The 23,790-nt window shown below is 37.7% G+C and overlaps 1 protein-coding gene across 11 annotated transcripts in view; it reads left to right on the top strand.

Moving 5' to 3' along the window:
* The window catches only part of EYA4 (EYA transcriptional coactivator and phosphatase 4), a 160,061-nt gene extending 139,794 nt beyond the window's left edge, over window positions 1-20,267 (top strand). For 10 of the 11 annotated variants that reach the window (XM_065631771.1, XM_065631777.1, XM_065631768.1 and 7 more), the window contains 7 exons: window positions 4,239-4,328; window positions 10,526-10,584; window positions 10,693-10,853; window positions 13,285-13,399; window positions 15,187-15,308; window positions 17,626-17,726; window positions 19,335-20,267. In XM_065631771.1, coding sequence (XP_065487843.1) covers window positions 4,239-4,328; window positions 10,526-10,584; window positions 10,693-10,853; window positions 13,285-13,399; window positions 15,187-15,308; window positions 17,626-17,726; window positions 19,335-19,415 — 729 coding nt within the window. In that variant the 3' untranslated portion in view covers window positions 19,416-20,267. Of the gene's footprint in view, window positions 1-4,238; window positions 4,329-10,525; window positions 10,585-10,692; window positions 10,854-13,284; window positions 13,400-15,186; window positions 15,309-16,217; window positions 17,120-17,625; window positions 17,727-19,334 lie in introns of those variants that run through there. The other variant, XM_065631778.1, reaches the window with a different exon arrangement.
* Window positions 20,268-23,790: the final 3,523 nt, after the last annotated feature.

The following is a 23,790-nucleotide window of genomic DNA, read 5'->3' on the forward strand; positions in this document are numbered from 1 at the left end:
TGATGACATTCCAAAATTCACTCATAAATATGCTTTTGTCCGCCTGCATTAATAGTGTATCTCTCATGGCCTCCAGTTGTCCTCTCCATTCACTCCCTCGTTGTCTGAGACATCTGGGTCCATTTTCCTACTGCCTTCTAGAGAGCATGGAACAGACACTCCCTATGGAGTATGTGAGTTTTCCTCCATTGGCCAGCAGATACGGTTATTAAGAAGAAATGTATTCTCTTCCTCCGTTGCCACCCACATGAAGAACTCCCAGGAACAAATGTCCCTTATGAGAGAGTGAGAGCTGAACTTTAAATCTGAGATTCCTACAGAATGTAGGGAAGTGTCTTTAAGCTAAAAATATTGATACTCAGCTTAAGCATTTCCACTTTTTCCAGAGGCTGATTTTGTTGTAAATCTGTTCGGAACAGCCACTCATTGAAAATTTGTTCTTACAATATCATCACATATTTTGCTTGTTTTCTTGCTTATTTTTAAGTCTTCATGCATACAAATTTCTGTCACAGTGAATCTACCTGACAGTCTATTTATCTATTTGTTTTCTGAGATTCTATTAAAAAAATTTCCATTAAATTAAACGATTTTGAACATCTTGTGCTGAAACCTGGCCTTCCAAGACAATGTTAAATAGTTTTCTTCCACTAATGAACACTGAGATTTTGGGGCTTTATTCCAGTCACTTTCCTCTTGGTCAAAACCTTTAGATATTGGTCCTCCCAGGATATTTTTACCTAGTCTCCCAGGAGGCATTCCAGTGAATGGACCAGTCTAGTACAGAAGTCCACAGACAGTCTGGCTCCAGTTTAGTGCCTTCATACCAATGTAACTAAAATCATTTGTATTTTGGTATACAGAAGTGCTGTAGCTGGTCTTGACTCTTTTGCACAGAAATGATATCTCGATAAATCATGCTTCTGAGGGCCAAAGAGTTGTGCTTCTTTATTCTGCAAATTATCTGGGGAAAACTTCCAGATTTTTTTTTTCATTATTATCATTTACTCTTTTCTGTATGCTTGTGCAGAGTAGCACAAAATAGCACTTTGGCAGAAGTTCAGTCTGCTTTTTATTCAGTTTCTCAATTTGCTGTGCTCAAATCTGTATCAGCTGCACATGTTTCTTGCTTTCTTTTCAACACTCAGTTCTTTGTGCCACTTGAGTCAGTCTGCAACTTCTGCTTCAAGTTGAAAGACAGTAAAACAATGATTGGGATGTTCCTCCACATTGTGTAAACATTATAAAACCACAAGACCCTGACAAATCTGCTTTCTCTGTCTATTTTTGTATGTGAAGAAATTAACTTGATATGGCAAGAGCTGAAATGTGATGTTTAATTTGTGTTAAACAGTTGCAGTGCAAGTTTTGGCCAATTTACTAAAGGAAGAATTGTCCATGTCTTGAGAATTCAATTCCAGTGACTCAGAAGTTGTTATGGGGAGATCCCAGACTGATTTCATGCTAAGCCAAAATGAATTCTCTTTGCTTTATTTTATTTTACATTTAGTACCTAGCAATATCTACATGTCTTTGTCAAAACAGGAACACAGGAAATCTCGTTTTATATAATAAAGTCAAGCATAGTTGTTACAAAAATATTACTAATAAGAAAATCATAAAAGCTTTGTCACATTTATGTCTTTCAACTATACTAGGCAAGGCAGGAAATTGTGATACATAGTTGGTAGTTTCTGTAAAAATAAATTGGATTATAATGGAATATGTTATAGCAAATTTCCGCATTTAAGCCTGCTTCTACCCAGGAAGGAGAAAAAAGAGGCTGAGAATCAAAAGTCTGAGATTTCAGTCTTGGAAGCATTCCAGTGAATAACTTAACTCACATAAATAATAATGAGTTACCACCTGTGCATGAAGTTATGCACATGCCTTACTGTTTGTAGGATTGAGGTAAAGAAGCGTATTGCAAATACTCTTTATTATATTGTATCTAGGAGGAAAAAAAATAATTTACTGTGCACAGGAAAAAAACAACCAACCAACAAACAAACCAAAAAACAAGGAGAAAGAAACATGTTTATATGTGATGACATTTTGATAAAAGCATTATGGCTTGATGAGGAATCTCATGAGTTCAGAGTATTTTGATGATTTGTGTTCCAAGTATTTCACATGAGTTTTTGCAAATCTATTAATGTGGGTTGCTTAATTATCCCCTTGGAAAACTGACCCTTGCACTTGCTGTGCCTTCAGCCACATGACTTTGAACATGACTGCATTAGACATAGGAGATGAAGTTATGTTACTAAGCACTGCACTTAGTTTTTACTTCTGAAAGGTAGACTAGACCAGTTCAAGGGTCAACATAAAAATATTTCCTTTCACTGCCAGAGAATTGGGTCTAATTTTGGATCATTACAATTTCTTGTACACTGTTCTCCCCTTCAAGTCTGACTTTTTCATAACCAAGGGTCAAAATATGTCTGGTTTTCAGATTTTACCATTAGTTTGTAAGTGCTTGAGGGCAGAAGCCATCTTTTATTCTGTCATTGCGAAGCCCTTGGGTAGCGGATGTCTGATCTTGATTGGGAAGCCTTTGATCCTAATACTAACAAATGATCATTTGAGGTTTTGTGTGATTTTGTTGCCAGATACTGGTAAACTTTTAGACTTTAAATCTCAAGGTATTTAAGAAAGGATTTCTGAAAACTTGCTAGTGTCAATCAGAGTTTAAATGATGAAATATATATATCTTTTTTCTTATTTTAATGAGAAGAGGATCACATCTATTTTAAAAGTCCATTGCAGTATTTTAAGCATAAAAAAAAGTTAACTGAACCCCATAAGCTCAGGCAGATGATTAAGGCAATGATGAAACTAGTTACCAGGTGTCAGCTAAGCATCAGGAACTGTCTGTGTGAGTTCTTATTCTAAATTAAATGTAAGGTAATGCAAATTGGCTTAACCCCTTTTCTAGCAAGCCTAGCAAAGTTAAACTAATTATCTCACATTTACACTATCCTAAATGCTCTCAGGCAAACTTATTGCAGATTGGTAGATTTGTGGTATCTTGCTGAGGTAGAATTATTTGATACTGTGAAAGCTGACGTACAAACAAATGCAACATTTTGAACAAATGCCATCCAGGGACAGGAATCCTGTATTTCATCAGAAATGAAGGGATGATCTGTAACAAAAAACCAAACGTACATATGCTTTCTCATTCCTGTAGGCTACCTAGGGAATTGTGCCACAGATTTTAGGCACGATAAAGAACACCTAGAAGAACACTTACAGGCACTTTGTTGAATGAATACTCGCAATAAAATCATAAAGGTGAGCCTGGAAATTCATCAGTGAGTGCCTGCATGGAAGAAGGGTAAATTTTGAGGCAGAGATGGACCAAGCAGAGGCTTTGAAGATATATACTGGAGTGGAAGAAAGTGTGGAAAAAAAATGATACAGGCCTAAGCACAGGCAAGGTAGTGATGATTTCTCCAAAGTGAAACTCACTTTGGGGAAACGGGCTTAGGTTCAGACTATCTTTTGTATTTTTATAAATCAAAGTCACTAGAAATTGAGAAGACCTCTTAAATCACACCTTCCTATCACAGCGTAGGATAACTGCTTACGAAGTGATCATTTAGTAGAGGTGACTACCTGTCCTAGCCCAGTTTAGCAGGACCTTGGTGAAGACTTCTGTGTGCCTAAAAATTGGGAAGAAAAGCCAAGAGATCAGGGGGATTGTGCATTGGACTGGGTGTCACATGAAGTAACTTAGTTCCTACCTCTGCTTCTGACTCAGAAACATTAGTTACTGCTCCGTGAGTCAGCTTTTTCTGCTCACAAATTGACAGGTAAGATAATTACACATTTTTATGAAAGGCTCAGGGATGAAAAATTTAGTGTATTCTTTTAATAATAAATACCAGGCTTCTTACATACATCTTCCGTGATAAGTTTCTTCCTTGTTTGCAGCCTTCTTTATACAGGTTTACATAAGACCACTAGGTTTTCCCCTGTCAGATTAGCCAGGCTACAAATGCCTTGACATTCAAAAACCGTGGTGTTTCAACATCCCCAGCTCCCCAAATGTTCTCAGATTCAGCAGTCTCTCCTTGTAGCATTATATTAAAATAGCTTAATACTGAAAGGATTTTAGAGAAATTTATTGCAGTGCTAATTTTTCAAAACACTTTGTGTACGGCAGCTTTTAAAGTAATTCTGATATAGCTTAAACGTATTTAAGTAGTTAACTTTGCTTTTTGTTTTTTAAGGATCCACCAATGGCAGTGACCCTTGGACTGCGAATGGAAGAAATGATTTTTAATCTTGCTGACACACATTTATTTTTTAATGATTTAGAGGTAAGACTCAAAGGAACATAAAGATTGTTACGCCTGGGTTTTTGATATAGTGGGTTTGGTGTGCATTAGTGTTTGTTGTGTGTGACATTTTCTGCCTATCTAGACCTTGGGTTTGTTGTGCTCTGTTTAGAGAGAGGTTAGCCAGGTGGCAGTGACTTCCCATGGCAGCAGAGTCCTTCCATGAAACTGGGTGAGAGGAGGAATCTGCAAACTACCCTCTTCTCTCTTTGTCCTATGGCCGTCTTTTCACTTTCTGTGGATTTAGAGCTGTCTGCAGTCATTTCCAGGAGGGGGACATATGCGCCTTCCATTCTTTCTCTTGAAGTTCTCTGCATTTGCTTTCAGTGGGTGCCATCATCTGACCACAAGAGATTGTGTTCTTCTCTTCACATACCCCCCTTTCTTGCTCAAAGATAGAATATTCTTCATTTACCTCAAAGACTGCAGCATCAGAGGGCTAGGACTATGATAGATGTACTCATCAGTGATGTCTCTTCCCAAGGTAACCAGGTGACCACATGTTTTGTCGTCATGTACCCAAGGTGTGCAATTTGGCATATGGTCGGAAAAGGGAGAGACCTCTTTCTAGGGAGTGACAGCTGTGGACAACTCACCTGTCAGAAACACAGAGATGGATGACTGCCCCAGGGATGGTGGTCTGGGAAACAGGCTCATCAGCTGGCCTTCACAGACTTTTCGTTTCACTCTGGGAGTCCAGATCTGTTGACATGGGAAGCGACAGTCTTATAACCATGTGTGTCAAGAGACGGGGTGAAAAACAGTTCCCAAATTAAACTATGAGCTTTTCAGACCTTCCACTTATCTAAATCAGTTGTTTTCTTACTCGAAGCAGATCCCAGAGTTCCCTCTGTGGACAGGTATTTTGCCACTAATGGCAGTTGGAAGACTTCGAGGTTTTGTTGAAAATGCCAGAGAAAGGTCTCTTGTGAGTGAATGGAAAAAACGAGGATAAGTGAGATTTTTCCATTCACTGGGATTATGATTTTTTTAGTGTGCACTTCTTTTGTTCCTGCACTGACTGTAGGCAGTAAAAAATGCAGAAGATACCAGGCTGCAGTTATCTGTTTCATTTATTCTTACCTCTTTTTAAGTCAAGAAATTGGGATCTACTTCACCCAGTACCTGAGTTGCACTTCCTCCTTCCAGCAGCAGAAACCTGAGAAAAATAAAGCCTTGGACAAGCCTTCACCAGTTGGTGTTTTATTGCAGTTCTAGTGAGTCATCACTTGACAATGCAAGTGCGTTCAGTGAATATTTTCCTTCTGGTGGCCCGTACCAGCGATAGATTCCAAATCAATTTTTCAAAGCATTGCTTAAATTTCTTTTTAGCAGACCTTTGCCCCTGCATGTTCAGATTTCATGTGGCACCCAATGAAATTTAAGCCATTTTGGTAGCACATGCCCAGAGTTATTCAGTCTTGTGCTGAGTTCAAGTGGAAGAGTTCAGCAAAATGGAGCTTTGCCCTCTTTCCATACCTCTTTATTCTTTCTTATGGCCATTGAAGCTTCATGCCCTTCTCTCATTATTTATTTTCTTTGTAGATCTCAGGTTCAGCTGTTGTGGGTGGATCGTCACATTTTGAATATTCTTCATAGGGTGATTTTAATAGCCTGTCCAAAAATTCATGCTCCAGCTCATTGCAGAGCTTGAACAGTATCCAAACAGTTTTCAGTTTTAGATAAATCAAGAAATACTACTTGGGAACTCTCTTGGAGAATCTCATAATCAATTCGATTTGATTAAAATCAATTTCTATACTCAGTTAAGTATTTCCTATCCCAGAATTCATCTTTGTTTCAAAACCAACTCTCTTACAAGATTACCAAAATTCTGAACTTCTTCTTCAGAAATGAGCTGTATGCACACATTCTGGCAGATACAAGAAGACCAACAATTTTCTGTCTTCTTAGCAAATAAGATATAATTGCATGGCATCCAGCGCTGAAGTACATAGAGGCATCCTTTAATATGCAGATGAGTAAATCTGTCTGTTTAAATATATTTACAGAGCACATGGCCATTACCGAATATTCTGCATGATGACCATGTAATGAATTCTGAGAATTCCCCAATTCTGACTTGGGGTCTCTCTCTTATCTCTCACCCTCTTTCCATCTCTATTCTTCTGTCTTCCTCTCTCCTTCCTCCCCTAGGAGAGGGGAGGAGAGTGCTGAGCTGCTGATGGTCATGACCATCAAGACACAAGACCTTCAGTTCTTACTGGGGGAAGTGAGATAGGCCTTTATTCACTAGACAGATTACTTATCCTTTCATCATCTCACTTTTTTAATGCTGAGCCAGTCAGGTCCCATACCTTCTGTCTTGCTTTCATCTACATCCCGCAATAAACCTTGCGGCTCTGGACATGACAAGTGTAATGTCCTAGTGAACTTATCTCCAGTCACTATATCGTCTAAGCTCTCTTTTTTCTCTTTCTTGGTTGCAAATGCTGCACACCAGGGTGTAGTAATAATAACAAAGTTATTGAACGTTATCACATACAAAAATAGTTTTCCTTCCGTTATGCAAATCTGTCTCACTACAATGACTGCTGATGCAGAAATTCCGATCTGCTGAGACATTCCCTGCTGACCCAGTAACCTATGTTCTAATCAGCCAAGCTGCACTTTTATTCCAGGCTAGGCTGTTCTCCAGCTATTTCATTCTCAGTGTATAAATTTTAGTTAGCTTGAGAAGTATCACTTGGGAGGGCAGTTGGTGTTTTGCCATGAAAATAGGAGTCTGGTGCTCTAGAAAGTTCATGTGCCTGAACAATGCTCAGAGATGGGACTCAGTTCTGTAATAATATCCAGACTAATGCATTCTGTTCTCAGCCAGGTAAGGAATAAAATTAAGTTTTTCTCCCTATCTCAGTACTAATTTTAAGACAGTTTTAAGAAATGTTGATAGGGTACACTATGCACGCAAAAAAAACCCCCACACTTTCTACAAATTGCAAGCAGAAATTTGGACGTGAATCTTTCAACTCCATTATCGCCCTCCGCTCTCAGGATGGTGAAGAAAAACAGAGTATTTATTTCAAACAAACTGAGTTACATTACCATTTTTATGATAATCCTACCATATTTTAAATAAGATTTTGTCATTTTTTTTCTCATTAGAAATGGAAATGAGAAATAAAAAATAGGATTTAGGTAAGTTGCACAATCTTGGAGGCAGGTCAAACTAGTTGTAACAGAGACTGAAGCATATACATAAAAAAGGTTGTTCTATATAGCCTGAGAAAGCATAGTGCTGAATATCCCCTCATTAATAACATTTTTGTGCTCAATGTGGTGAGTCAGTGTTTTTACTGGATAATGAAATTACTGGCCATTCCAGGAGGACAATTTCTTTGCATGATTTGTTGATTCTGTACTCTCAAATTTTCGGACTCTAAAAATTGCTGCAAAGGATTGAGTGCACTCAGATATAATCTAAATTAGTATTGCTCCAAGCAATACTAGATGGAAGTTACTGTACCTAGATTCCTTTCTGTTACTCTCTAGTAATAGGAAATATATATTATGTTTCTTAGTTTTCACCTTGCACTGACAGTACAACACTGTGACTTGAGTATAGCTAGTACTGTAGCTGATGTGAAAAGCATTTTACCTTAACATTTAAAGTGACAGACAGGTTGCTTGCTTTCCTTCGTCCCTGCAACTGTTTGGTCTCTTTTACAAGCAAACTCAGATCTAGTGTTGTGCCACCAGTTTCCTGCCTGTTTTGGGAGAAGTAGAGAACTATCTCAAATCTGCTCAAACCGTCTGCTTTTTCTTTTTTTTCCAGAAAGTTTTTTCGCACCATATGAGTGAATTTGTAAAATGTAAACATTTTAGTCAATGTAGATAAGTAAACAGGAAAACAAAGTAAAACAATGCATGAAGTGGTGGCCACATGAGTTTGGTTTTGGTCAGCAAATGTGTATTCCCAGTATGGTGATGAAGTGAGCCATAGATCTGAGAGGAGAAGATGAAGGGGGAATAGATGGAAGCTGGAGATACTGTTGGGTTTGGTCCTCTTACGTGGCTGGAAGCATAACAACCTTCTTGCAGGGACAAGGGGCAGGTAATCAGAAAACTGCGTGTTCCCCTCATTTCCTTTTTTTGGAGTCAATGAACAAACTGTGAGATTAAAAAAAATAGAACTAAACAGCTGAGCCTTTGCCACCCATTCATATTTAACTTAGTAATGGAAATTGTCAGCAGAACAGTTATCTGGAATTTTCAAGGCTGTAACAATGTAGCTGAAAGGCTTAACAAAACCCAAACAGCAGCAGACACTCCTTTTCCATCAGGGCTTATCTGTGCCCTCCATTTAATTACTACACCACAGGACTGATTTTTAAACTTTTGCACTTTGACCAGTTCCAGAGAAATCTGTGAAAGTGATTAGGAAGCCAGATATTGCTCAGATATTGCAAAATGCAGAGTTAGAATTTGTCCCAGTGGGGCTTTTTCTCTGATTTTTGAGTTCCTGTCCAATGCTGTGTGGAGTATAGTTTCCTTTTTTTTTTTTTTTTCTGGATCGTAAATAATAAATAAGGATAAATAAATTAATTCTTTATTTTAGCTGCTACTTCCTCTTTTCTTTCTCTTTTCATCCAAAAGCAGCTTCTTTAAAATATTCTACAGATCTAGATAATCTCCTCAGACAGAACCAAAAAAAAAGTATTTCTCCAGTGGAGAGAAGAATGCTTCATTTCTATTCCTTAAACACAGCTTTTTCATGCCTGTCTTAATGGATTAAGCCAGATGAGCAGAGTTTGGCTACTCGTCTTTTACTCGTGACAAAAAAATTTAAATTATGATTGCTGGTATGATGCAATGAAATTATGTATTTGAAAATAATAGACGTATTTATTTTATACAAAAATGGCTAATTTATTTTTTTAACAACTTCATGTGGGTAAAAGTCTATTAAGTTTTCATTCAGTGGAAAGCAAACAAAACAGAAAGAAGAAATGGTAATTCCCCAAATTCACACTCTAGGAACTTGTGGCGTACACATTTGGAAATCACTTCCCTGTTCAGAGTCCTCCTTTATCTGGACAACTTAGCACTGGTATGAAACTGTGATTGGAAACTTAGAACTGCGTACTTCTCCATGTCAGAGAGAATCTGAATTAAGTGCTGCTTGTCAGCAACTTTATTTAAAGTAGATGACTCAGACAAGTCTTTATTTGAAGCATAGACCTGTGTGTTTCGAAAGCTCAGCCTCATTTTGTCACAGCGATGAGATTAAATTATCTGAAAACATTAACTGGGAAGTAATTTTAAAATATGTCCTTGAACCCTTTTGTGACTTACATTAGGATTATGTTAAAAACAACTATTTTAAATTCTAAAAAGTTACTTAACACAACTCCCTAAAATAGAAAAGTAAAATCTCTGGACACTGAATTTCAGGTGTGTCATTGGGTTAAGATGTTAAGTCTTGCAGCTGCAGAAAACAGTAACGTAGTGCCTGTTCATCTTTACTGTGGCATTATGGCTTATTATTTGTTCTTCCCCTGCATTTTCCTATCTTTCTGCTGTAACCACTGTGCAGAGAAAGATATTTGGTACCTATCCAACTATAAAACCAGCTTGAAGAGGAGTTCAGTTTTCCAGTGTTCCCTGGAGTTACTTCCATCCTTTCCAAAACCAGGAAATAATTCAGTTCTCCTGGACTGCTTGATTATCTGTGATTTTCCAGTTGAAGGCATTTGAATAAATCAATAAAATAATCTGATAAGCGTCCAAACTCCTAGAGACTTAACAGAAGTTACATACCTGTTGAGCTTCATCCTCACTAGCTTTTAGGGAGTGGGGGAATAATGTTTAGGTGATCTTGGAATATTGGTATGCTAGAGAGACTATAAGTGAGACTTGTAGTTGTTGGGGTTTTTCAATTAAAATAATTTTAATCGTAAATCACACTGAAATTATTTATCACTTTTCTAAAGATTTATTTTAACTAACAATTTATACAATGTAGAAGGAGTTGCAGGTTGTAGTCTTTTAAAGAACTTGATAGTGATAGGAAGCTGTACGCGTACATATGCTGCCATCTTGTGGTGCAGTTAGTGACCTGCACCAATCATTTCTTCAACATCTGCGCTAAGAATGTAGTGAGCATACTCTCCTATAAGATAATTTATAGTTTGATTTTTTTTTTTTTTTTTCAACAGGAGTGTGATCAAGTTCATATAGATGATGTTTCTTCTGATGATAATGGACAAGACCTAAGGTAAGATACAGCATTTTTTCTTTTTTTTTTTTTCTTCAAAGATTAAATAAATTGAGCATTTACAGGAATACATTGTATTTATTTTTACTGTATTTTGGGTGTTTGCAGTACCTACAGTTTTGCAACTGATGGCTTCCATGCAGCTGCAAGTAGTGCAAACCTTTGTCTGCCAACAGGTGTAAGAGGAGGGGTTGACTGGATGAGGAAGCTGGCTTTCCGTTACAGAAGAGTAAAAGAGTTGTATAATACTTACAAGAACAACATAGGAGGTGAGTTTAATTGTCAAAACCAATACAGAATGCTGATCAGGTTAATCCGCATGGCAATGAACTCCCGCCTAGGGGATGTGCCTTGGAAGCCACAAAATGAATGGAAAGTGATGTGACTTAACCTTGGGCTATTGGAAGCTACTGACTATAATGGCAGAGCCAACGTTGTTCTGTTGTGCAGGAGAACCAGAGATGGGAAAACAAAGCAGGCTTCCTTTTAGCTTCTACAGAGCCCATTTTTCTCCTTGAGACCTATCTCGGCTATACCTGTCTTACTGATTGATTCAGCCACTGATTCTACCTTAAACATGCTGTTATTCTAGCAAAGAGGTTGTATGGTTTCCACAGCACAAACTGGTAGTGTCTGGCCTTTTCCATCCTATATTTTCATGATCTGGTTGGTAACAACACACTGTCTGCTAAACTCTCTGCTGAGTATCTGCTAGTCTATTTTCACCAGTGGATGCAAGGAAACTCTAGCACTGCCATACCACCAGCCCCTTTTGTTGACTCTATCACTTAAAAAGTGAACTGTGTTAGCAAGAAATCCAAATCTCATTTGGGCTGAGAGCTTTCCTGTTACTGTTTTCATTCATGGACTCACTCATGTCCGTACCAGCAGGCTTGTAGGAAATCAAGCAGCAGAACTGAAAGGATCTGTTCTGGGAGTCCTGTGTGACTTGCAGAGGCAGATAGCCCTCGTCTGAGGAGGGGGATATGTCAACTAGCTCCCTCAAGCAGAGACCGAGAGAACAGGGAATACTTACAAGTCTTCAAGCATTGCTTGAAGCCGTGGTTGACGATGAGGCTGACTCAACCAGGAAGGAGTCCAAGTGAACACTCCTGTTCTATAGCATGGGCTTTTTCAAGTCATCTGAAACCGATTTCAAAGGAAGCTGAAACTCAAAGTAAAGCTCACCTTCACCAAAACCAGACAGTTTGGTGTTCTTCTCACACTTCCTGCAGTCTCTCAGAAAGGAGAAACAGTACAACTAATATGGGCAGTGAATTAGTCATCACCCTAATAATTTTCTAAACTATCTATAACTGGAATATATGTTTTCACTCTTAGTAGTTCAGAGACTTTACTTGCTGCAGGAAAAAGCAATAGAACCAAAGGGTGATAGTATATGGTTGGCTTTCACTTGCCCTGCCTTCCCCTTCCTTGGTGTAATGAATGAAGTTTTTATATATTAATAATACCTGAAATGGTATTATCCAAAAGTTTCCTGGGTTTTCTTATATCTCATAATACGTGTAAGATTCTAAAGCTGTTGCATTTCATAAAACCATTAACATTACTAAGAGCTTAAGAGCACAGCATAGTTAAATACACGAAGAGGAACGATCATTGCAAAGGCAGAGTGTAGATCTGTGCTGCATTGCATTAAGGTTTTTATTCTCTCCCACGAGTCCTGCTTCTGAAATACATTCCATCCTTAGTGGGCAAGTTCCTTCATTCGTCTTCTTAGCTTTTTTAATTATCTTTTTATCACCTATGTATCTGTTTATTTCAAAGTAGCTGTTAGAAGGCAACAGAAGGCTAGATCAATCTGGGTATTTTTAGGTTGCTTCATTTCAGATTTTTGAAGACAGTCATAACCACTTCTTGGGAACACAGAGTGTGAAAGAGAAGTGAGATACTAAAGGTCATGAAGCCTGCTTCCCTGCTCTTCCAGGACCAAATCTAAGTTTAACATAGTGTTGTTCCGAAGAACTCATGTCTCAACATTCAATAGGCTGGGTATTTTTGAAATCAGACCATTCATACTCAAAAGGAGATTTTAAAATGCTTTTAAGGACTAACTGAGACATGAAAACATAAGATATACAGCCATTTCAGGGCTGTAAATGCTATAAAAGAAGTTGTCATTACAAACTACAACAGGACATGAAACGCAAGCCATCAGCAAACAAATGTATTTCCATATGTGTAACCTGAGGTTCACCTATATACAGACTCATAAGCAGGCAGTTTTAAACATATGCAAGTACTGCAAAGGCAAGTTTATTCTGAAGTCTCTTCTTTAGTGAGTGTCTCTGCCTGTGATGCCAGTGGCATGGATCTCCTTTTCACTGCCTCTGATAATTAGAGAGTAAGATGTATGTGAGAAGTTGGTTTAAAAAATGTGTATTTCTGAAATGCATACTTGAAATGTAGTAAAGTAGGCTGAATAGATGAAAAAAATCTTATGGCTAATTATTAGTATCTACAATACTCACTGACATCGCTTGATATAGTGGAGTGCAAATAAGAACAGAGAGCAATTTACTGAGCCTTGAAGACAATAGATTTTTCTCTTTGATGTTTTTATCAAGGTCTAGTGGAATTTGAAATAGAAACAATGACCATTAAATCTATACATTGTAGCTAATACAGAATTTAATTTGTTTTGTTTCTTTTTTCTTTTCTTGCTTTTTTACATAAAAGGCCTCCTAGGTCCTGCTAAAAGAGATGCATGGTTGCAATTAAGAGCAGAGATTGAAGCTCTGACAGACTCCTGGCTAACAAATGCACTTAAATCATTATCAATTATCAGCACAAGGTATGTATTTGAGTCTACTGTAAAAAAAATGTCTAGTTTTGATCTTGTAATGGCTGTTTTTTGACATTTTAGGTTACAAGAAATGAGTGCCTTTAAAGAGCAGAACAGGTCTAATAGGACTTTTGAATAGGACATAGGAAAATTCCATGGAAAATGATTTCATTTTCAGTGATTCCAGCATTTACTAAAGACAGTTCGAAGTGTCTTCTAAATCATGATAAATGTCCCTGTGTACATTGAAAGAGTATTGTAGAATTCTGAGCCAGCCTTTAATTTTTTATCTTCTGGGCAGCATCCTCTGAACTTCATGTCTCTCAGTTATGTGCTTCAATGTTTGTGCCTATTCACAGTGCTACTTAAATACTTTATAAATCTCAGAACACAAAAACTTTTTCCTTCTGTCCTTCCAGGCAAATCATTATGCTTAAACATATATCTAAGTTTTCAGATGAGCGAAAATCTATTTTAACTGGGTTAAAAGTCTGGGCTCCCAGTAATAAAAAAATGAAATGTATCATCCCTTTGAAATACTGAAACTGTTAACACTGCTGCTGCTTAGTCATCCATGCAATATTTATCTCATCAGAAATCCTCAAAAAATCTGGTTTTAAATCATAAAAAAGAACAATGTTAAGCCATCTTGCCTTCTGAACTTGTCTTAGAAAAGATTGTCAAGTGGAAAGAACAAACTTGGAAAGATGTGAAAAACTTATTTAGTTGTAACAACTTTTGCAATATGTTTATCTCAACTGGTGTTTATTTAAGAGTGTCTTAAGCACCTCAAGAGAAAAAAAGTTTAAAATTTATGTAAGCCATTGTGTTTAGCTCTGCATTTCTTTCCCAATTGCTAGTCATCAAAACAGACGTTTGGTAATGAAGGCCAGTTGAGCATTGGTGGATGAGTCTGGAAAACTGTTGTCGGTTACTCAGGACTGTTAAATAACGGTCTTTTTTCTCGTCTTCAAAGAATTGTACAGCTATAAATCTTAAGAAGCTCCCAGTGAGGCAGCTAAACATTACCTGTATGTTACTGACAGGAAACTGAGATACATTAAGACAGAAATAGTAGCCTATGGTCTTGCTTGAAGTTTGTGGGAGAACCAGGAGGAAAAATCACAATTATTTGCTCTCGGCTCCATGTTCACATGATCGTGCACATGTTCCAACCTCATGTAGCCTGGTTCTGAGTTTTCTTGTTGGGTAACTGCTAGCACAGCTTCTCCATTCAAGTTCTCATCCTCACCATTTGATGCTAGCTTATTAACATGATTATTCTTATCTTTCCCGCTTCTCAGAAATATTCTTACTCTTGAAACATGAAAAAAAGTTATGTCATTGTGCAAAAATGCACACTGGCTGTTTATTTCCCCTCGAGACAGGAGTAACAAATTATGTTTTCACTTTCTCCTAATACTTTTATTTGGCTGGTAGCTACTGCCAATTAAGTCTCAGCATGAAAACAATGCTTTCAAAGTATTCAAATGCCTATTTTCAGACATAGGAGGTGATCTTAAGTGTCTGAATTTTAGCGGACCCATCTTCAACGACCTGCTTTTTTATAAACCAGTGTGGAATATTTCCTACGAACAGACATGCATATTTTTAAAGGATTTTGCCAAAAGTTTTACGTACATTTTTGTAGAAGTGATGGTGCTGAGCAGCACTGCTGTGTGAGTGAAAATAAGTATTGAGGAACCCTGAGTATGCTCTCCACAGCTGGTTCACCTCATCAGCATTTGCGTAACAGTTTTAAACTATCTAAGCTTAAACTATTTCTCTCATTTTAGGAGTAACTGTGTAAACGTGTTGGTAACAACAACCCAGCTTATCCCAGCACTTGCAAAAGTTCTGCTATACAGCTTAGGAGGAGCTTTTCCTATTGAAAATATTTACAGTGCAACCAAAATAGGTAAGAAAATTATTCTTTCATCCATTTTGACTAAACTGCATTACCAACATTTTTTTTGCCAGTAATGGATGGATTCGAAGCCACTTCCCTGACACAGTGTTGGTTATAAGATTTAGGCATTTCATGTGTTTATGTAGTTAAATTCCAAAATCAGCCTATTTTCAATGATGCTTGAAGGAATAAAGGTCCCATACTGATTAAAAGCCTCAGAAACTCTTCAGTATGGTGCAAAAACCAAAAAAATGAAGAAAAGTGTTTTGTGAATTCAAATCTAAGCAGAACTTCTGTTAGAATAGTCCCTGCTCTGACTTTCAGCTCTGTGTAAGCTGGGCCACCACTTCATAAGCACTTTTTCCACTTTTTGTGGAAGCATAGTACATCACGGGTGGTAATGACAACTGTTACCAACAGAAGCCGTGTTGATGGATGCCACAAGGGCCCTTCCCTATTGTGTTGATAACAGTGTACCTCTTGTGTGTTACAGTTTGGAAATCTATGGGTTTTGGAAATCACATCCAAAATTTTCTTGTAAACCAAGAAAAGTTGCCATTCCTGTGAAATGTGACACAGCCTACAACGACTGATAATTTTGGCAGATTTCATGATTTACCAACTATCAATTCAGGAATGCTTTATTTCTATATCTATGACACCTTATATAATATGGAGTGTGACACTTCATTGACAAAAGCATTATATTTCCTAAATTATTTTCACAAGTGAAAAAAAAAAAGCATATTCTAACAGTGTCAGTAAAAACCTATTACCTCAGTCATCGTTTAATTAGCTGTAGCTGTCCTCTAGACAGAAATGCCTCAAATACTTAAAAAACTTCAGTCAAGGCACGAAGTATCCCAAATACAACATGGTACTGAGCAGCCTCTGGAATGAATGTCATCTGTCATACAGCGTGTACATGTTGGATTCAGTCACTGAGACTGCACTCGGACCAAAGGAAGGAGCATTAAGAAATAGTGCCGACAGCACAGAAGGGGGTGGTGAAGTGAAGCACAGTCTCTGGAGGCTCTGTCGAAGTAATTCTGCACCAGGAATTCCTTCTGGGAACAGTGTGGCCGCTGTTACACCCCTATCAGGAGCACAGCAAACTCTGGGGTACAAGATCTCTCTCTACTTTTCATCTCAGTGGTCTCTGCACTGTGCTGAGCACAGGACTATAATTGCAGCTGTTGCTTGCACTCACTGAAATCTGGTCCTCACTCAACAGTTAATACACACGACACTTTTCCTAATTGTAAGCCCTATTTGTGGGCCAGCTCAAAAAAAAAAAAAAAAACCAAACAAGAGGAGAGCAGTAAGAATATGAGATCTAGAAATCATGAGCTCGTGAGAAGAGATTAAAAACCTGGGGTGGGGATAGACATGATAACAAACAAGGTATAAAGCTATTGCAGAGAAGAAGTAATCTTTCTCTGTGTTGATGGGAAGTGTGACAATAGGTGATGATTTCTTTGCAATAGGGCACATGTAGGTCACATGTCAAAGAGAAGCTTCCTAATGGAAAGGGTTAATTAGCTATGCAGATTGCCTGTGGAAACAGTGAAATCATTATATTAAGACAGTTTTGGGATCAATTGCACAAGCATTTCTTGGTAATACTGAACCTGCAGAACAATGAGAAGATTGGTAGATGACTGCTTGGTCCTTTTCTATCCCATGTATTGTTGATACTGGCTTAGCCTGCTTCCTTCCACATTTCTCCAAAAGAGCAAAATGCTTCATGGAATTTTTCCCAGAAACCTGCTGTCTAATTTTATTTTGCTTGTCCAGTGTTCTTTGAACACTTTTTCCATTGCTAGATCACTCATTGTTGCAGATACATTAGAATTAAAATTTCTGCTTTCCTTGAAAAAAAATTACTACAATAATAGAGAAATATTTCAATTCAGTTACTCATTCAGCAACTTATTCATTTTCGTAGTGCTGCTAATTCCTTTATCTTAATGGCTTTCCTGTAACTCTTAAGAGATTTAATTTTACCTGGAACTGCTTAGTGTCACTAAGGAAACTAATTGCTTCTTACTAGTTTTGGCTCTCAATTGCAAGGCTGGCAACTTTTTAAAAGTAGTAGTAAAAATGTCTTACTACTGCAATAATCCTTTGTAGGGCTTCACCATAACTCACTTGATAGCTTGAATAAGTAGTTCATTGTTTTTCAGGCAAAGAGAGCTGTTTTGAGCGTATAGTGTCCAGATTTGGCACTAACATAACTTATGTTGTGATTGGAGATGGCCGAGATGAGGAACATGCAGCTAATCAGGTAACTTTGCTCTGAACTCTTATCTCATTTATCTTCCAGGAAAAGAAAGTTGCTTTGAGCGAATAATGCAAAGGTTTGGCAGAAAAGTAGTATATGTTGTAATTGGGGATGGTGTAGAAGAAGAACAGGCAGCAAAAAAGGTAACCTGTCTCCTGAAATGTTGGTGTGATATGTAGCTACTAATTCCAGCCTTCCTGTTTGCATTTCTGTCAGTGTTGCACAATGACAGAATGACAAATAACTTCAGTCCACAGATGCAAGGCAACAAGAGCATGATGAAATCAAAACTTAGAGTAAAATGAACCATTTGGATTCTAGCATTTGCTTTTCTTCAGTTTGGAAAGAAAAACAATGCAAAATTATTTTAAAAATAAATGACAAATGATAGCAGCAAAAATGTCAGACTAGCTTCAAGCAAATTCAAGATAAACAGAAGAGAGAGAAATGGCTATGGCATGGTAGTTGGGTGGTGGTTTTCTTTACATGGCGAAATCAGGGAGGTTTCAAGACAAGCGTTGCAAAGAATGTGGAAAAACATCTAAAGGACTATGCAAATTTTTTGCTAACAGAGTTGAAGATCTGTACTTTGCTGGAGCAAATATGATGAACGTATGATTTGCTTCAAGAAAGACATATCTGCAAAAGGAAAAAGAATACAGCATTGAGATTGTGCACCAAGTCTGTGTTTCTAAACCAGAACTGTTTCTTTAGAAATATTCAGTTTTTTCGTGATAATAATTCAGGTCTAAATTTCACCAGATAACTTTTCAATGTTCAGAAACAGAACAAATTAGTAATTTGCACCACACTTCCCAGTATAACCTTGGAAGTGTGCAGAAACTGAAAATTTTTTCCTCACAATGTCTGCACAGGACAAATGATGTAAATATCTTTTTGCTAGGAGTAGCAAAATAAAGGGCCCTTTTGGTGTGGTAGCTGGAATAGAAATGAAAATAACCAAAATGCTTATTCCAAATGGTTCCTTAATATAGGTACAGTACTGGTGACGGGTCTTTTATAGTTTGTGCTAAACAAAGGTGGTTGGATTGTGTACTTTCCAGTTTGGCATGCTTTTTTCTTAATGTTGGCTATATTGCATGAATAGATACAGAATTCAGAGAGATGGATCAACATAGCCCATTACAAATAGATCTGAACAGAACATGAAAATATGGGGGTTTTCTATTCTGATTAATTGCTGAAAAGAGAGTAGTGCATATATCTGACACTGATGCTTTCTGCAACAGAAATTATCTTTTTTTAAGCCAGAACTGCAGTATTTTCTCCCCAAAACAGATTTCTTTGTTTCCCCCTAGATGGACAAAAATGTAATTCAACTCTGTTTCAAAGAGTTGTGCATGAAGCCTCTTTTAATTAGTCTTACAGCCCTTTAAATGATCATTCGGTCTTTTGCAAAATGTGCTAAGTGGGGCAGAAATGGATTTCCTATTAATGCTCCTTTGTGTGGGTTTGCATGCTAATGACAGACAAATAGCCCTTTACTAAATAACCAGCTTTTCCAGATAAACTATTAAGAAAGACTATGTAAGTATTCTACCTTCAGCTGAACTATTAAGCTCAGATCTATTTTGGTCTGATTTTTGTCAGTACTTTACTAGCAAAAATCAATCCAGAAACACAGTGATGTAAAATATGTGGTGGTGATCTGACTAGCCTTGTGTGTCATATACCGCCCTGTGTCACCGTGTTCATCTTTCCTGACCTTTTCCCCCCTCTGACAAACACAGCACAACATGCCTTTCTGGAGGATATCCAGTCATTCGGACCTCTTGGCTCTCCATCAAGCACTGGAACTAGAGTATTTGTAACTGTGTTCTAAAGTTGGCGATCCTTTTTTTTATATATATATGTTTCAAGTACACTGAATTTTTATGTGTGATTCAATGCCTCTGGCTTTACACATATGAATTGTCTTAAGAAGGGAAGAAATATTTGGAATTAAAAATTCCAAATTGAAGAATTCAGATTGCTGAATGGAGTTAAAACATTAGTGCTACGTAAGGAAGCTCTATGGTCTTATATATGCAACATTTTTAAATGAATTAAAACTGTGGAGGTTGCTGGTACACACCAAGTGAGCCCTGACAGGAGTGAACAAAGGACTCGAACTGGCAAAGCACCAACACGCGTTTCCCAGCCGACAAGGTGGTGTTCAACAACATTCCTCAAAATGGGATATATTCTCAGCACTGAGGTTTGAACCAGACTTTAGCCTACCTAACCCAGAAAATCTGAATTGGAATGCACTCAGACTGTATAATGACAATCCTGTCTAGACCTGTAATTTGTGTAAATTATTGATGAAAATAATTTACTGTGACTTTATTAGCAGCTGATTTTGGAAGTGGATGCAATTTTTCTTTCTTTTGGGAGGGGCAGGGGAGGGGAAGGGTTATATAATATTGTCTCTTTTATAAGTTTGGCAAACAGAATGTGCATAATGATGTGTTGTGCCTTAAAGAGAAGACTGTGTTTGTGTGTTATAATGTAATTTTGGTTAAAAACTATGTAGATAAGCAAAAAAAAAAAACCAAACCTTTGTGATAATTTTTGACATGACCAAATTTGAAATTCAAAGAAATCAAAGAGCAGGGCTGCACCAAAGCATTTAAGTATTTGTTGCAGGAAGAAAAAATAATAAAGGAAAGTTTGTGTTTTTATTTGGATTCTGAATAATTCCACTGATTAATTGAGGAAAGTTAAGAGTATGTTGGGAGGTTGATACTGGGGACCGCTACCTTGAAAGCTGAAAAAAAAAAAAAAAGTATTTAACACCTTCAGCATAATTTCTTTATTCTCCAACAAGAGAACTAAGAGCCATATTCATTAATTACTTAGTCCATTGAAAGCCATACATCTGTTGTGTATAAAAGAACAAATTCCTACCCAGCAGACAAAGTGTGCAGGTGGCATTACTGGAAGGTGAAAATGTGGAGTTAAATCCAGATGGGGAAAAAAACACAAGTTACTTAGGAATGAAAAATTACTAAAAAATTACTAAAGAATCTCTCACCAGTCAGATGCACAAATGATGCCACATTTAGCATATTCAGGATCAACACAAGCTGCTGAAATTGCTGACATGATGATGTTGGTCATTTCAGGAGCACAGTCCACTTTGGTAAATACAACAGCGTTTTGGTAGCTTTTCCATTCTGTTCCACATTTATGTGCCTTCTGTTTTGGATCAACATGATTTTCCTCACCCATTTTTGATTGCATGACAATATTACACAGGATTAATTCTACATGTTTTTGAATCATAAATTTCAATAGTATGTCAGGCATCTGAGGAGAGAATAAGGAGGGGAGTTTCTTGAAGAAATATTGAGAAATATATTACTTTAATTTTCGTAATTTCTATTAAAAATTACGGTCCGTACAGTGATAATTACCTTGCAAGTCTTGAACATGCTACCTTTCAGCTTTGGTAAATGAGCAAGGTCCACATTGCACACAGGGTCCCCAGCACTCCATGTGCAGCTTGAGCACTCTGAAACTCCAGCAAGTGGATTGTCCCTCATGGCAGAAGATGGAAACTGCTTTTTGATTTTTAACACTGTACATGGAGACACCTGAGGTTGCCAGTGCTCTGACTGCGTGAAGAGGTGTGTGCAAGAGAAGATGTTAAATGTAAACTCCAGGATGCCTACACCAGCACAGTGGTCAGCACTGAGGTGAAGATCTTCCCCCTCTGTGTCGTGAAGCCACCATATGCCTAGCTGTCAACTTTGTTGATTTAAACTTCGTAGGTTATATGAAAGTTAGTTGGTAGGTGAAAGCCTGAGCCATTAAAGTCCAAGGCAAAGCTCCTCTATAAATTCATAAAAATGGAATTTGTTTGCTGTGTTGGAATTGGATATACAAGTCACTACACAGTGAACTAATGATAATTTGTTATCACTGGGCAGTTTAAAGCCATCACACGAGACTTGCCACATACGAAAACATGATACACTAGCTATCTGGGTGATAGATTTGTGTGTTCAAAAAGTAAAAATGATGCGTACTTTCTCTATATTTACAGTACCTGTCTAGTCAAATTTGGCCTGGAAGTACATTTTTCATAAAAAGATGTAGTACCAGCTTTTTGTAGTTTTTCAGATGGGAAAAAAGAGTTTCTACTGGAATAGGGAAAGGGTTCAAATAAAGCCCTTCTCAAGTTCCAGCATCATAACATTGCATGAGAACTCAACATAAGAGCCTTTATAAAACAAAAAATTGGTATGGTGAACTAGCTTATTTTTCTTTTTTTTTTTTTGGACAAGTCATAGTGTTATTTAAATGCATGAAGCAATATTATTTCTCAAGTTATTTGTTCAGCTTTTCAGTGTTCTTTTCCTAATCAGATGCAAGAACAAACGATAGCCCAGCAACAACCGTCAGTTCTTATAATGGGTTTGCAGTGGCTTCATTGGAGTTGTGCTTAGCTCTCTGGCAGGTGTGGCTCAATTAGAGAGGAGATGGAGGCAAATGGAGGGAAGTTTTACAGAGCATGACAAAGTTCGCGTTTTAACTTGAATTCCATGTGCTACCATTGCAGAAGTGAATTATAAAAATAAATAATCCACAAAAATGTACATACGAACATCAAGGATTTAGCTCAAAAGCCTTCACAATACTAAAATTCTAAAATGAAATTTCGGGGCGCGAATGTCATCTCGCTAAGCAAAAATTGTTATATATTTTTAAATAAAAGTGTATATAGTACATGCCTGCCTTGTAGAGAGAAATTACTCTGACACATTTTCCTGCATGAACAGTACAGAGGAGAAAATAACCAAGGCAGAGACATAGTCACGCCAGACTGTTTCAGATGGGCCTAAGTAGATTAAAGTGAAGGCTGGTCATTTTGACATTGAGTGCATTTTAATTCAACAGCATATTAATCAGAAACCGCCTTCCCTTCAGCCTCTCCTCAACAACCAAGACTGAGCATAATGTCATGTTTGCAAGTATTTTGGGCAAATGAAGTATAGAATATAATACCTTTTGCTGATATTCTAGCAGTTTTCAGTCTATACAGAACTTGAACGTTCAGTAGGCATTTGAATAGTCAGCTTGCAGTATACAAATACAGTGTGGTCACAATCACAAGGTAGTACCTTAATTAGATATAACTCCATGCAGTTCAGTATATCAGTAAAAGAGGACAGGAAAAACTAAAAACGATGCTTCTTTTTAGATGCCCATGGAGATTGTGCACAAAGATATAGGTGGCAGCCAGCTCCCAGATCTGATTTTATTAGAATCTAGTGTGAGCAGCAGTGTTTGCATCTAAAGCAGATGCAACAAACGTTTCAACATAAGCACAGACAAGGGAGATGAGGCCAAATCAAAATCCTGTATACAAGCACACTTCATCTCGGGGCAGGTGAAATCCTGCAGCCAATCAGAATTGCAGAGTTTATGGAGAATATGGACTTGGCTCACGATACGAAGACTAGATTTTAGCTCTGAGGTTGTATCCAGATCCAGGGTTTTGGTTCAGAAGTCCTCTCTGCTTTACAGGATTGACACCAGGCATATGCTCTGAATGAATGTGGTATTTAGAAGAGGAGCTGAAGTGACATGAGCCAAAATCCCAGCAAAAGCAGCCTTTTGGAGATATAATTGAAGCCAAGGGTCTCTGTCATGTATTAGCAGATTATATTTTATTAGGGCCTACATAATTTAAGAAAGTGTAAATTAAAATGAAAAGCTTGTAAAATTATGTACATCTTTGCTATTTCTCAATAAATACACCTGGAAATGTCATTTTCTGCACTAAACCTTGTTGTAAGATGCTTGGTTTGTGGTTGAAACCCTCTATACACAATGTCTCTTACAGGAACTGGGTGGGACCGTGGACTCTTTTTAAGTATGTCCACACTGCCGTTGTGGTTCATGCCTGGAGAAATCCTGTGCCCGTGTGGTCTGGCAGAGGCTGGCTCACCTGCAGACTGCTGGCAGGGTGTAGGCTCCAGAGGGAACCTCCATCTGCCCTGCACCAAGAACTCAAGGTGCCTTGCTCCAGATGCAGCCAGAGCGACCGCTAACACCTTTGCTGCAATGTCCTTGGGGCAAAATACAGATCAATCCAACTTTGTGGTCTAGACACGTACTATAATCATTTAAATTTCCTTACCAATTTACTTACTAATGTTACGCTAATGTCCTTATGGGCATGGAGAAGAGGAGGCT

This window comes from Caloenas nicobarica, chromosome 3 (assembly GCF_036013445.1).
Source record: "Caloenas nicobarica isolate bCalNic1 chromosome 3, bCalNic1.hap1, whole genome shotgun sequence".
Lineage (NCBI taxonomy): Eukaryota > Metazoa > Chordata > Aves > Columbiformes > Columbidae > Caloenas > Caloenas nicobarica.